At 37.0% G+C, this 15,055-nt stretch overlaps 1 protein-coding gene across 13 annotated transcripts in view; it reads left to right on the top strand.

Annotated features, from left to right (window-relative positions):
- Positions 1 to 9,216, top strand: part of ATP2B2 (ATPase plasma membrane Ca2+ transporting 2) — a 432,794-nt gene extending 423,578 nt beyond the window's left edge. For 8 of the 13 annotated variants that reach the window (XM_040592327.1, XM_040592320.1, XM_040592315.1 and 5 more), the window contains one exon: positions 5,671 to 9,216. In XM_040592327.1, coding sequence (XP_040448261.1) covers positions 5,671 to 5,982 — 312 coding nt within the window. In that variant the 3' untranslated portion in view covers positions 5,983 to 9,216. Of the gene's footprint in view, positions 1 to 1,210; positions 1,340 to 5,670 lie in introns of all 13 variants that reach the window. The other 5 variants (XM_040592322.1, XM_040592325.1, XM_040592324.1 and 2 more) reach the window with 3 other exon arrangements.
- The last annotated feature ends 5,839 nt before the right edge of the window (positions 9,217 to 15,055 follow it).

Raw genomic sequence — 15,055 nt, 5'->3', positions numbered from 1 at the left:
AAAGATTGCTGTCCATTAATGATCCATATTCAGACCAAGTCAAGCGGGTGCTCTAGCCTTAGGGCAAATGGGAAAATGTCAGTTGCTTTCTGTGGCAACATGGTACAACTATCACATGAGGAAATGGAACAAGCAGAACTTAAAGTCCACATATAAAATCATGTTTATAAAAATTGCACTATTTGGGAACATCGTTAAACTAGAGACAGAGATATCCTACTAGAGCTTAGGAGTTCCTACTGGTTATAGCCAAGAATTCACAGTCCTGCTGGATATGCAAGATCAAAATCAACTTCTTGATATCTTCCCTGTAGGGAAGCTAACTAGGTTTGAAGTCTTAAATATAAAACCAAGTCCTCAACTGGAGGTCTGGGACGGTAAGAAGCTTTAGACTCCTAACAGAAATACATTCTTTCAAAGGGTTGCATAATGTATTTAAACTTGGCCAAATTTGATACAAAAAATGTCAGACTCCATAGTTTTGCAACAATAATAATAAAGGAGATATGCAATGGAAAGTGAAAGCCCTGCATATGGTTCTGATCTCATGCTTTAAAATTCAGGGGAATAATAGTCACGTGAACCTTTTGTGAAATGAGATTCAGGCCTGAGGATTTCGCAGAATACGTAGGTTCTGTTTCCTCTTGCTGCATGTGGTTTGACTTTTTAGCAGCACTTACTGGATTTACAGCATATTTATGTAGAGGGAGAGTAGAACAGATAATGTTATGCATCTCTTTCACTCATTAAATCAGAAACCTAGAAATTATAATTTTACTAAAATTTAGTGGGGTTTTTTTATTTTATCTTTGACTTCCCTCAACTTCTTCCAGAACATACTAGCCACAACATTTACAGGTGACTCCAATACATGCAGTATCTCCTCCCGTGGATACCTAATCTAATTCTACTCACCTAAAACTGGGAGGATTCAAAAATAACCTAAACCAAATATACTGAAGATATGCCTTCTATTTCAAAGCTTTACATATGCAATAGTATTTGACCAAACTCATTTGCCTTTGTATAGCTATAGTCTTGATATAGAGTAGTATCAGTTACACATAAGAGTTGGCATCTCTTTGCAAAATTGACCTCTTGTTTACAATTTTATACTAATCACCTTACTGATCTTTCAGTATTGAATTTATTTGCTTTTGCAGTGCCCTACTCTCTACTGTCTGAATATTAAATGTGTTTGTTTTCCCAGAGGGCTAGAGAACATTGGACAAAAGGGTTCAGCAGGAGAGAGTGAAATAAAAAGAGGTTGTGAGTCTTTAACCTTGAGCCTGAAATGAATGTGAACCAAACTCAAGATACTTGGCTTATATGAAGCCAGGTAAACATTCGAGTATAAGCCCACACACTACCAACCACAAGACATCTGTTGATGCTTAACAGACCTTGTGTATTTTGCCTAGATTGTGATACTCAGGGGTGAGATTCTGAACTTCATATTTTTCTTCTGATGGGAAAAATCTGTAGTATCTAAAATTCTATTTCTTTTATTTTTCTTGCCTGATGCAGTATAATAAATCTAACTTTCAAGGTGGGACGAAACTGAAGAGTTTTTTCTATTACAGCTACAGAGAAGAAAGAAGTGGAAACTTATAGCAATGTCAAAAATGTCCTGAAGTGTTGTCCCCACAGTCTTTTGTTTAAAAGAAGTTCATTATTTATTTATTTATTTCTGTTGTCTCCATTACTGTGAGAAAAGGGAGCTGTATTGCACTGTTTGTCTTCCCTTGGCATTGTCAGTATCATAAAGAAATACCATTACATGAACTCTACATAGTCCATAATAAACCAGCACTTTTTAGGTTCTATCCATCGTGGGTACGTCCCTGCTTTTACATGCTGTACAACCATAGCAACATTATATGAAGTTCATCTGCTTTATTTTATCTTCAAAAAAGTAACCTGGGCTTTGTTTCAGCACAGCTCCTAAACATTTTTACATCAGCTGTATGGTTCAAATCTGGAACTTAAGCACACACTAAAAGAATTGGTTGCTCTTGGGCCATGTAACTCTGGGAAGACAATATTTTTCCAGTTCTTAGCTTAAATATGGTAGTATTATCATATCTAAATTGAAACGCCACCTTTATCGCCAATGAACCCTTTACCTTTGGTTCCACTAACCTAATGAAAGAAGCAAATTTAGTTCCTGTAAGCAATAATTTGATACATTGGGGGAGAGACTATGAAGAAGATTTAAAATTAGATTTTAATGCGGAAATTCTGTCACTGAATGAGTGACACTAAAAAAACCCTAAGTATTTTCTTCTCAATGCTAAGCTAAATATGCAAAATTGCAAGTTAGGAAGGGAGTTTCTCCTAAAGTGAAAAATGAATGGAATCATCTCTGAAACTGTAGAGAAACTTTAAGAAGGTTGTTTTCTACAGCTCCTTAGTGAAGAAAACTTATTAGAAAGCTAACTGTATGTATTCTCAGATTTAGGGATCTGCCCAAGCTTGGCCCTGCATTCAGAAGATTAACTACTTTAGGTATCAGCAGATCTGAACTAGTTCTAAGTTAATATTTTTAGTAAAAATCACAATGAACAAGTAGAAGCTATTTCAGTAACACCTAAATGTTCTTGCAAGACTTGAACAGTTCATGCCAAAACGTTGCCTCAGGTCACACCAAGTGATATGACTGCTGGCTGGTTGTATGTTCTGCAGTTATACCTTCAGATTGTTGTGTAAACACATGGAAGCAAAAGCTGTCAGTGCCGTGTTTTCTTTCAGCGGATCACTAGTTCAAGCCGTCACTGCAGAGCACTAAATTCGGGTCATGTCAGGCAGGTTTTCATAACCAGCTTTCAAATACAACCTAAATCTGTAGTTTTCCCTCAGCCGGGTAAGATGTTAGTCAGCTGGCTCAATTGACTAAAAGCTTGGTATTAAATGCAAATTAGATGCCAAATTTTGGTATGAAATGCAATATAGATTCTTTCCCTACAGCACAACTTGCAGCCTCATAAATTGAAATCAGTTCAGCCATTGCTAACCCACAGAGGCTGAAATACAGTTTGTGCAATTTGAAGAAAAGCTTTACTTTAACTAGATTCTGCTGGATCTGTTCAAGCATACTATGAAATTGTGAACTTTTTTATTTAAGTAAAAATAAACTTTACCTTTATTACAAAGAATCCAGCTGGCAAATAGAACTGGCAATAAGAAATGGCTGTATTCAAGAGAATGAAATTATTTTGTTAGTTGATGCAGCAAACAGCTGCAGTGAACGACTTACTTTGATTTAGATAGTAGAAATAATAGGTAGGTTTGCAGAAAGTGTCAACATATCAGCCCATACTATAAAGTAAGCATATTGCAAAAAGTTCCCTGATTCAAAATAGGACAAATAGTAACATTTTTTTAAGATTGCCTTGACAAACCACACTATTTTTTCATCATTGAGACTAATTACTTTGCACTTTAAAACAAAAGATAGAAAGGCATAGATGATGAGGGAATTAGTATGTCACCTCTTCCCCATGAGTTCAAATCCTAGCTTGAGTAACGCAAATGACTCTTTTACCCATGTGTTCACTATACAGAACCATCACATAGCACAGGACAATTCAAAGACACTTGGCTCTCATAAAACCCTGGGTTAGAATGCCAGGTGCTCTGTCAAAGAGGTACGCTATATGATTGTCTGGTGTCACATTTCTTCTTTTTCTCTTCTTTTTGTCTTGCACCTCTGCAAACGTCCTCAGATCTTCTAGTATCCTAAGATCTGGACAAGCCGTTTTGTACCACTCCAGTCCCCTCAGTTTGAGCATAAGCAGCCACCTGAGCTACTTTCTGTGTTGTGACCAGCAGTTCCCACGTGTACGTATCGAGAGAAAGGAGAGTATTTGCACTGACTGAAGGCCACGTATCTGAAGATAGACTTTCTAGTAGGGTTTTTGGAAGATGATGAATGCCCCAATCTAGAGAACATAAACAAAGACAAAGGTCAAAGAGATCAAAATACAAGTCAATCGCTTTCCCAAAAGTGCTGAAGACCTGTAAAACTTGGACAACTCCTACCACAGGATCAGCTAGATCCCTCAGCTGTAACACTGTGGGCCCCTGCCGTTACTAAAATGCAGTCTGCCAATTTAAAGAGGAAATAAAGCTTAAGAACTTAGTGGTGTATTAGGCCACCCAATTATGTGCAGCATATTTTTTACATGTAAAAAGATATACATGCCACCCAGCAAACCATTTCAAATGTGTGTGGAGAAGCTTTCACCATGCCTGCATGCACCTTTTCTGCCTCTGCCTGTGTTTTGGTCTCCCGTATACGAAATGCTAAAAATTCACTCATGGACTACATGGAAGTAGAAGGATTGAACTCATACTTAGTCATAAAACATTTGCCAACAGACCACATTTTGCCATTCTGTTTTATCCTCTCTGCCCTCCCACCCCCTTCCAAAAAGTACCGTTTTTTTCAGCAGTAAGTCAGCACAAACCTTCACTTCTTTTCAGAACTCGTAGGTCACTGGAACATAGAGAGCCTCCCCCCCTTGCCCACCCACAGAGGGCTCAGCCACCCTCTCTGCAACGCTCCTCATGCTGTTCCTCTCCTTTCCTCCTGGCAAAGCTATTTGCACTGTCCCTGGCAGTCTAATGGGCTGAGTCTTGTAGTTTATTTTCACCTGTGTTCTTACTGTCAGGTGGTTAATGACATTGGACTGACTGTGGCATAAGTCAGCTGACCTAGTTCAAAGACTGCATATATGGCATAATTTGTGTCGCTTTCAGCATTTAACTATACAGTTTTGCAACTGAGACACAGAAAATGAAAAAGCTCGTTGTTTAACAATGTCATTCAATTCAACCCAACAATCAATGCATTATTTGATTACATGCTTTATACATATTAAAACTAAATGGCTAGAACAGTGGGTCTATACTCGAGTGTTTACCTCACATATGCATGAAGGAAAAACAAAAGTTGGTTCAACAATACTATGTTCACATTATCCAGGCTTCCAAGTGTAGTTGTTGTGTGCAAGTTATCTATGTTCATGTGGTAACTGTGAATTTTTTATTTTTTTTTTCCCTGTGGTAGCATGATTATGCTTAGTATTTTGTCAGCTTGGCTTTTTGTGCTCTTGGCTGCATTCATTTAGATTTTGCTTTAAAACATTGATATTACTTATAGTTTTTACACTTGGCTCCTGTGTGTGTCTCATACGTACCCATCCAACTGTGTCTGTGTTCTGTGCTTTTCTGTTTGTGAAGTGTGATATGTTATGTGTAATGGTTTTTTAACAATACAAAAGAGACTTTTTTAATTAAAAAAAGCCTTCCTACTTACTCACTGCAAAACTATCAACATGCATGGTTTTACATTTGCATTACAATTAACATGGCTTGTCTTTTACTAGGGATGTACCACACGAGTGGATGTTCGCTTTCTTTAACCAGTACTTCCCATCAGTTCTTTGATGGCTTTAAACTTGATTTATTTTAATATTGCAGTTGATACAGATATTCAAAATGCACATAACTGAGCCACTCGTTTATGCATATAACATCCAGAGACTATGGACTTCAGCTGCCTGCACTGCCCTAACCATATGCTACATTTTTCACAAAGTATTCTCTAACACAGTGTTGTCTCTCCAGAGGGCTACCTCTGACACCTCTTTCCTTTTCTCCCCCCAGATCCGCGTCGTGAAGGCATTCCGTAGCTCTCTCTATGAAGGTTTAGAAAAACCAGAATCTAGAACCTCTATTCACAACTTTATGACTCATCCTGAATTTAGGATAGAAGATTCCCAGCCCCACATCCCACTCATTGATGACACAGACCTAGAAGAAGACTCTGCTCTCAAGAAAAACTCGAGTCCACCGTCTTCGCTGAACAAGAACAACAGTGCTATCGACAGTGGAATAAATCTTACAACTGATACAAGTAAATCAGCTACCTCTTCTAGTCCAGGAAGCCCAATACATAGCCTGGAGACATCACTTTAGCTGAAAAGGTCACTGCAAAAAAAAATATAAATTAAAATAAAATAAAATAAAAAAACCCACAGCAACCGAAATATATAAATATATATATTAAAAACATTGCTGGCTGAAAAGCTGTTTGAACTCTTATTCACTCTGAGACAAGTGAATGAATTGTTGATCACAATGGTTTTGGGGAAAGAATGAATGGCTGATTTACATACCCCCCCTTGTTCCCTTTCAGAAAAACAAAAACAAACAAAAAAAATCCTCCTGCATGAATGTACTGTACACTTCTGGCCCTTCTTTCTCTCTTTTTGTTTCTTTTGATTTCTTTTTTTTTTTCCTCCTTAAGCAGGAACTGCAGAGGACTTCTTTCTGAGGCTATTTATCCAATTCACTGGTCTGTGAGTTTTTTGAAATGCTTGTGTGGCATGGACTCAATTGTATAGATTAATTTAAATAACTTTTTTGAAGTTGCAAAGCTTAACTTGCACAGTAGATTTGCACCAGTTGGACAGAGGAACTTAAACATTTATGAGACTATATATAGAGATATATACATATAAGTATATACATAATTAATTATATATATGTATATATCTATCTATATATATATAGTTATATATATATAAAGTTTCTTTGTTGGCATGTTGCCTTGTTTCTGCTCAAATTGCTCTGACTATTTTAACTTATTTATGTCCTAAAAAAGAATGTAATTTGTTTACAAACCTGTAGATAATATCCTTAACTATTTGTAGGGTTAAGAAAGCACTTCCTGCCGAAGTAGTATAAAAATGGCTCAGCTCAGCTCATTGAAAATGTCTGTAATATCGCACCCTGGATATTTTATTACAACTGTGTTCTGATTTCTGCCTGATTTTTTTTTTTGTTTTGTTTTGTTAAATAATGTAGATACTGCTAGTAAATAACAAAAGAAGCCAAAATATAACACATTGGATGTAGCATTGTGATCCTATATACAGGGAGGTAAAACAGGCTTCCTTTGTTTCAAATAAAAATCAAAATGATCAGGTTCTCTCTTTTTTTTCCCCCTCCCCTCTCTGATAATCTGCTCGAATTTGTTTTGGTGCAACGTACAATATTGGAGGCTATTTCATTCTTTAAACATATGGCAATGGCTTCCAAAAATATTTTGACAGATATTATATGAGTTTATAAATATAATTTAAAATAAGTTATATTTGGTTTGTCTATATGGAGATAAAACTAATGTTAAAATATTGTGATATATTGTGTTAAACCTTTTCAGTTAGTAATTTAGGCATTTATTTCCTTATTACTTGCAAAGTATGGGCTGTTGGCATTTTGGATGAAAATCACTGTAGGTTGTTGCTTTGATTTTTACTTTTATTTTAAAGAAAAATATAATTTCTGCTCTATTAGGTCTGAATGAAACTTTATTAATTGTATATTGAGATGTGCTTCGTGTGATACTTTTTTTTTTCAAACCAAGCTTGTCTTCCTGTAGTCACAAGGTATACTGTAACACAGTAAGGCGTTATTTTACCTTGAGCTTTCTACGAAGAAAGCTATTTTGAAAACCTGCAGTATGGAGGGTGAAAAATATTTTTCAAGATGGTAACAGCCCTGGTAACTTAAAGTTTATGATCTTATATAATTGCTATGTCAACCACTTGAATGCTAAGCACTTTGTGGATCACAGATTTTTCATAAATAATTTTTGTATTTAATATAAAGTTTGCTTGGAGACTTTTCAGCATACGATCTTTTCCATAACTGTACAGTGCAAAAGACATTTTGAATTACACAATTGATTATGCCAGATGTGTTGAAAAACACTCTCAAACTAGCTTGATAAATTGATTTGTTAAGGTATTACTGGTTGTCTTAAAGTTGGCTCATAAAGTGGTGCATCTCTGCAGTCACGAGAACTAAACCAAGCCAGAACTCTCCAAAACAAGATTAGACTCATGGCCAAACTGCAGACTGAACTGGCTAAAAGGTTTTCAGGGTGCATCAAGACTATTCAGCCAGGTAAAGCTCTAATTGCCAGCTTCCGGACTTTGGGTAGAAGCTTGAATGTTTTTTGGCTCAAACTCTTAGTTCGTTATCTGATCCAAACTTTTCACTGAACAGCGGGACAGGTCTTTGAAGGCATATACAGCTCTCTTTTCAACAGATAGTGTGACCCGTTTCTTAACAGTAAAAAGCTAGCATGAAAATATAATTATTTTAGCTAACTCCTAGCAACAAAGTGATTGAAACTCAGTCAGGATTGTTCGCTTTGTAAATATGGTGATTAACCTTTGTATAACATGTGTTGGGTTTCTATGGCCTATTTGGGATATCGTATTCGGAAGAAAAAAAAGTGTTATCTATTTACAGGGAAGCCTCTAGCTTTGGACTTGAACATCTACAGAAGCGATTAATACTGGAACAATTTATTTTCAGCATCTTAACACTGACTGTTTGCCTTTTTATTTTCAAACGCTCTTCATATGTTTTCTTGGTTTCATTTTTTTTAAAATTTTCCTGTAGGAGTACCCCTCCCTAAGGTACCATTTGCAGACTTGAAAACTGTTAAGAAAATGAACACTGCATTCTGTGTATATATAGTAAAACATATATAAACTGAGATGCATAGAAAACTTGGGCTTTTGTGAGCAGAGACTGTGCTTTATGTATATGATAAATGATAGACTTTTTTTTTTTTAAAGCAGAATAGCTATGACCTTTCAACTACAAGTCGTGCATCACAATTCCTTTCTTTTATTGCTTGACCTCTCTGTGATGGGAACAATGGATCAAAAACCAAAATGATCAGTTTGTTAAAATTCCCTGCAATATATAAATGCTCGCTCTCTACGTACTGTACTTAGCAGCATGAGATTTGTGGACAACAATACAGTGGTACATTGGCAATCCATCCCACTAGGGGTTATTAATATATGTTCATTCATCTGTTTTTATGAATTTTTTTATCTAGACAATAATTGTAAATAAAGAACTTACTCTGTCTGTTCATTTAATACTATGCAAAAGGTTATGCTTTCTATTGTTATTCTTATTCCTACAGTGTGATGCTGGAATGTTTGTGGTTTCAAAAAAAAAAAAAAAAAAAGACAAAAGTAAGTAAAATATGTGATGTAAATTATTTTATAGTTTGAAACAAAATGATAAAGTTTTACTCTTGCTGCTTTCTGTCTAATAGATCTCTCTTGGCAGGAGCACAAGTGGAAAATTTAAAGAAATAAATTCACAAAGCAGCATGAACAATAATGGTCTGAATGCAACAGCTTTCTTTCTTTTCACCTGAAGTCATTAGATCTAGCTCTGGATTCCCACTGGGATATTTTAATGTCAAGGTGTATGTAAATCTTCTGGATTGGCAGTAAGAAGCCTGCTCACCTGTCAGTGGTTACACTCTCCTTACACCCAGAAATGAGTCAGTCAGCCCAGAGGGCTTTTAATTCCTGGCTGCTTCGGGTCTGTGTGACGCCCAGGAAGGTAACTTGGTCCGTGCTGTGGTGGTGCACGGTGGTGGGAATGGCTGGTGGGAATTCTGCAGTGAAGTCAGCTGAAATCACTAAGAACAGAATACGTAAAATAGATGAAGCCCCTGTGAATTTGCATATGAAACAATTTGTTTAATCTTGGTCCTAACACCAATAGACTTTGAAGTCTCTTTTCCTATCACTTTACATGCGATCAGATAACAAACATATGTCCATAGGATGTATCCCTCCATTTATATACATCTTTTCATCTCTTCCCCTGTCTCTTACAATCAGGAAAATTATTGTTGAAACTTTCTAGAACTGGGGAGTTCAGCCTAGGACTCATGTCCTGTCACTTAAAACCTTAAAAACTGTCCATAGGCAGTGCCAGGGAAAAATCAGGGAATTCCCATTCTGGTGCTCAGACCCTCAGCCCAGAAGTTCCTTTTTTTTTTTTTTTTTTCAGGTTAGGCTGATGCAGTTGTTCCATAAGGTGCAATACAGCTGCTGAGTGTACGGCAGTATTGCACTAGCAACAGCTAGGTTGAGAAGTTAGCTAACAGACATACTAGGCTGAACTTCTCACACAAGGTGTGAGGTGAGTAACTGTCATATAATCTCATTTTTAAAGGTAAAATGCTTCAAATTACAGATCTTCCTGTCTTCTTACCTAGATTTCAAACTTTTACCTCCAAATTCTGTATGACAAGAAATATCTGATAGTGGCCAAAACTACAGTGACATAGTACCACATTGGGAGAAGAGTTACCAGTAAATACAAATGTATTCAACAAAGTAAATTCAAGAAAACCCCTACAGAAAACAGTTGTTAGCAGATTTCTTGGCTTAATTGAGCCTTACAACTACTTTGGAATTAAACTTTTCTGCTTTGATGAATGTGGATGAAGGAGAGGTAAAAAAAGTTGCGAGAAAGAGGAAGAAAATGCAGGTGCACATATAGTTCGCTGTGTACGGAAATAAAATAAAATCCAAATTGTTTATTATTGGCTTGGTCTAGGCATGGAGTTCTGATACAAGAGACACTCAAATCGTATTCTTTGTCTACCAGCCTTTTCCAGCTGAAGTCCGAATTCATGGGTAGGCTGAGGTTCCCAAAGTGAGGTCTAGGCCTCTAGCTGGAAAACGCTGATTTACAAAGCTCTTGCTTAGCTGTTACCCCAGACCTGATGTCTCCCTGACCAGAAGCAGATGAGCTCCAGCATCTCCTTCCAATTTAATTTTTTTTCTGCTAGTCTATGATATGAAAATAAATGACACAAGCTGTAGTATTGCTTTACTTCAGCGTAGTAGCGCACTACTTACAGAGGCTGTGAGTGGACCGGGGTTCAACACTTAAGATTTCCTGTTGGTTTTGCAGGGTTATTGTAGTTGCTTTTGAGGAACCACAAAAAGGTAAGCCACAGATGTTCCCTGTTTATGTCTATATTCCTGCAGCAGTGAAAGCACATTAAAAATTTTTATTCATGGCCCAGATCCAGACTAGGGTCCACATGTAAATTCCCCCAGATGATAAACTCTAAATCCATATTTCTGATTTGATCAGTACATTAAATCTGTTTAGGTAGTTCTCAGTTTTGTTCACCTACACATTGATGTAGGAGGTACTGAGTAAGACAGAGAAGTGTCTGATTTTGTTTTTCTTTTTACGAACAGGTATTAACAGGCATATTCTGATCTAACCTGATGGAAACTGAAGAGAAGTATGATTAAACAACTTATTTGTTAAACAAGGCACAATGTTGAAAAACACAAATCAAAGGAAATATTTACAACAAACATTTTCTTCCATGTGTTCAAATAAACTGATTATCTGTGTGTCTGGGAGACCATGTTTGCCTGGTACCCACTGATGTGTTAAATCGCGTAAGGGACTCGATTCTGTCTGTGATGGATTTGTTCACTTTTCAATTAAATTATAAAGCGCCTCCCTCTCCCCCTTGTGTGTGTGCATTTAGGAATCGTTAGGAGTTGAACTGGTCCAAGTAGTCTTAGTGCACAGGCAATGAACTACTTCAATTTTTACAAGATAGTCTACAATTGCAAAAATTAAAAAAAAAAAAAAAAAGATTATCTAGCTTTCTTGAAAAAACTTTATAGAATATTTACAGCACCTGTTTAAGATGACACTTTATGTATTTGTAAAGCCCAGTGCTTTCATCAGTGGATTATTTCAAATTATTTTAGAGTCAAGATTCAAGTTTGGTGAGAGGCATTTTAAATTACTTTTTAGAAAGGTTGAAGAAAAACATAAGCATTATTTGATGAGAAATCACATGAATAAGTTACTGATACTGCCTCATTAAAGCATGTCAACTAGGAAATCTTTCTTATGCTTGCTTTCATAGGTATAATTAATTATAATTGTTAATTTGACCAATGTTTGAAATTCTTCTATAAAAGAGACAAAGATTCAAGGAATTACAGAAGATGGCTGCCTGCCATTGTGTACATAAGTAGTGCTTGACCTGTGGGAAGTCACTCAACCCAACGGAATGCTTTCTGTCACAAGTGAACGTGCCAAATGCCTAACACTATTGCATTGCTGCCTGTGACCAACTGGCTGTTCTACCGAAAAGCATCATGCACTCTTTGGTGGGCCAGCACGAGTGGTTATGTAGTTACATAGTCTAGAATAGGCTGGTTATCTACATTTTTTGTTATTGGTGCTGGAGAATTTTGGTGGTTTTCTTGCCAGTTCCATGACTGGTCCCACCATAGGATTTGGTGGGGGCTAATGCTGGGGCAGAGACAACAGCAGCAACAGCCCATCAGAGAATCAAGCCATAATTATTTTCGATTAAAATGGCTGTTCTACCAAGCTTACAACAAAGTGGGCTGAACAGCTGCCTCTAGAGCTCCCCATCCCCCCACGACAGAGCATTCAGTGCTTTTTAATTGTCATTCTGTCTTACTGCTAAGGTACCAAGGCTATCATAGAGTATTATGGTTTCAGAAGCAAAACTGCAGAGTCACAAACATCTGCTCAGTGGCTGCTGAAGGGCGGGGTGATTTTCGGCCAGACAGATGCTTACAGCTGAGGGAACACCAGCACACTTCACACGAATGGACGTTCTTGCTGGAAGTACGAGCAAGGCTGGGGAGACGTGATTTCTTTACAGAGCTGTAGGATGTACGACATTGGCTGTGCCTAGGGAAGGCACAACTCCACTTTTGGGTGGAGTTGAATCTACCATCAAGAATTAAAATCACTTCTAGTTGGTTTTATTATCCTATTTTCTCCACTTGTGAGAGATTTGGATATTTACAGTATTTTTCTATTACATCTTCTGTGCTATAACCTCTAAGCCTGAGGTGATAAAAATGGTCTTAGTGAAATATGTCTTTTTATCTATTGCCTTGTATTAATGTCAATAGCCACCTATACCCCATGACTCCTGTATATAATTGTATTTTCACTGTATGAGAAAACACAGAGATCAATCACATGGGTTGAGTACGCTGTAGGGTCGGTTCAGTTGCCTTGCTTTTCATTTCCCTGTTTAAGGAGAGAAGCACTACCTGATGATGACAAAGCACTTTGTCTCCTCAGTGTTCCTGCCCGTCTGATGCTGCCAGTACATTTTGTTCCTGAAAATTTGCAGGCTGATCTATGATTTACCACTGGCAGAGCATCCTTACGCAAATAGTGAGCTAATACAGCAGAGTGGAAATCTGCCATCCCTTCAAACACCAGGCACTAAAAATAATAGCTGATACAAATCTTCTGATACAACTTTGGATTACCTCACATCACAGGAATGCTTTGCTGCCTAGTTATAGTCAATAAAATAGTTGCTTAAGATTTACATTCTTTATCAATAGAGAACCCCAGCAGACTCGCCATACTTAAATGTTCAATTTGTATTCTTGAATCCTGAAATGGAATGAACCTGTAGTTACAGTTTGAGAGTCCTTTGTTCACGTAATGCACATGCTACATTGTACAAACCATGTCTTTATAAAAAAATTCAAAAGAAACATTCTCTAGGTTCCCCAGCAATCTGAGATTGGGTAGGGAACTCAGGTAGTTAAACTTCATACTGAATGATCTCTTCTTATAAATCATCTCCACGAAACATCATTCAAAAAATGTTATCAAAGTAGAAAAAAATCGAGCCTGATTTTAGAAAACAGCAACTAGTTTTTGAATTATCCTGGGCTCAGAAAACACCTGCTTTTGGTGTTGCTACTTTCCAGGCATTATCACAAAGGAGAAGAGAAGAAATCCTGCTTTTACTAAGGTGGCAGCTTTAACAAAATACTGAGTGTGTTCCTGAGGCTGCAACAAAACGGTGTCCAAATGGCAAAGCAGTCAGTACAGCTCTCCCCATTTGTTCTCATTACTATGGCCCTATGAAAATGACCTTTGAAAATGTCACCTGAAGAATGCTTTGAGAAAATTTCGGTTAAGATCATTTTAGTAAATAATTACAAAATTCCTAAAATAATATGCAAGTCTGTTTTAAGAAAAAAGAAATCAAAACTCTGTATGCTTTATTTGAAAATTAATTTTGTTGAAAAGATTGGTCTCTTGCCCTTTATTCATTTCTGAGAAGTCTTTTTTAATAACATATTCACAGACTTTATAATTTCAAAGACTACATGCAGGCAGGCATACTGAACCAAGAATGAAACTAGAATGTCCTCCCTTACAACACATACAGTTTTACTATGGTTAAAGCAAATTTTTCCACTGGTTTAAACAACCGTCCTCTCAAAAAAAGTCCTGTGTTATTTCAAAGCCACTAAAGCTCAAACACTGATCAAGATAATTTCAACACAGTAAAAACGTTCATACTTTTTCAAGACTTAAGTTGGCTGAAGTTCAATTACAGGCTAAGCCAAAAAATACAAGTGTTTGAAATTTTGTGATGAGAGGAACTGTTGGCATTTGCAAACCAACAAAACAAGCAGGTGCAAAAAGGAAATCTTGAAAGCCCTGTTCTGCTGAAGCACTAGGTATCCAGCAAGTATAATGTATCTAAGCAGTTATTAAAATCAAACCTCAGAGCTGTATTATTTCTACTACTATCATAGATTTATCTGATTTGCAGGAATAATGAGTATCAAAACCAAAAATTGAAGGTCAGTTTGAACAGATGTAGTAGTAGCAGGTGTGTGAGCTTCTTGAGATGAAGTATTGCTGTAATAGCAAACAAGCTCATTAACAGGGGAGAATACTTCATAGGGGAAGGAGGGGAGAAACACCTGGTTGTGTGATGGTCTTATGGGACAAACTGCAGCTTGAACATCTATGCACTGGCTTGCTGGCAAGGTGATGAGTTGAGAATGTGGTAAAGGACAGAGTACAACACTTTATTTCTTGGAAAAGGTCAGTGGAGTAATTAACTTTCTTTCAAATATTGCATCCTTCAAGGTTATTTTGACCTGCATTGTGCTATTAAGCAAGTTTGGAAGAGGCTAATGGACATTCCTGGTGAAATTATGAAGTGTTGTCTACTGCATCAATAGCCACCCTCTCTCCGTCCCCACTTTGATTTATAGTCTGTCATAATCATGCTTTTTTGTTTGTCTCTTATGCTGCTGCTTACCATTAGAGACTTTCAGAAACTTTGCGGTGAGATTTGGGCTTT

The sequence above is a fragment of the Falco naumanni genome, chromosome 4 (genome assembly GCF_017639655.2).
Source record: "Falco naumanni isolate bFalNau1 chromosome 4, bFalNau1.pat, whole genome shotgun sequence".
Classification (NCBI taxonomy): Eukaryota; Metazoa; Chordata; class Aves; order Falconiformes; family Falconidae; genus Falco; species Falco naumanni.
This window is presented reverse-complemented; position numbering and strand designations above follow the sequence as displayed.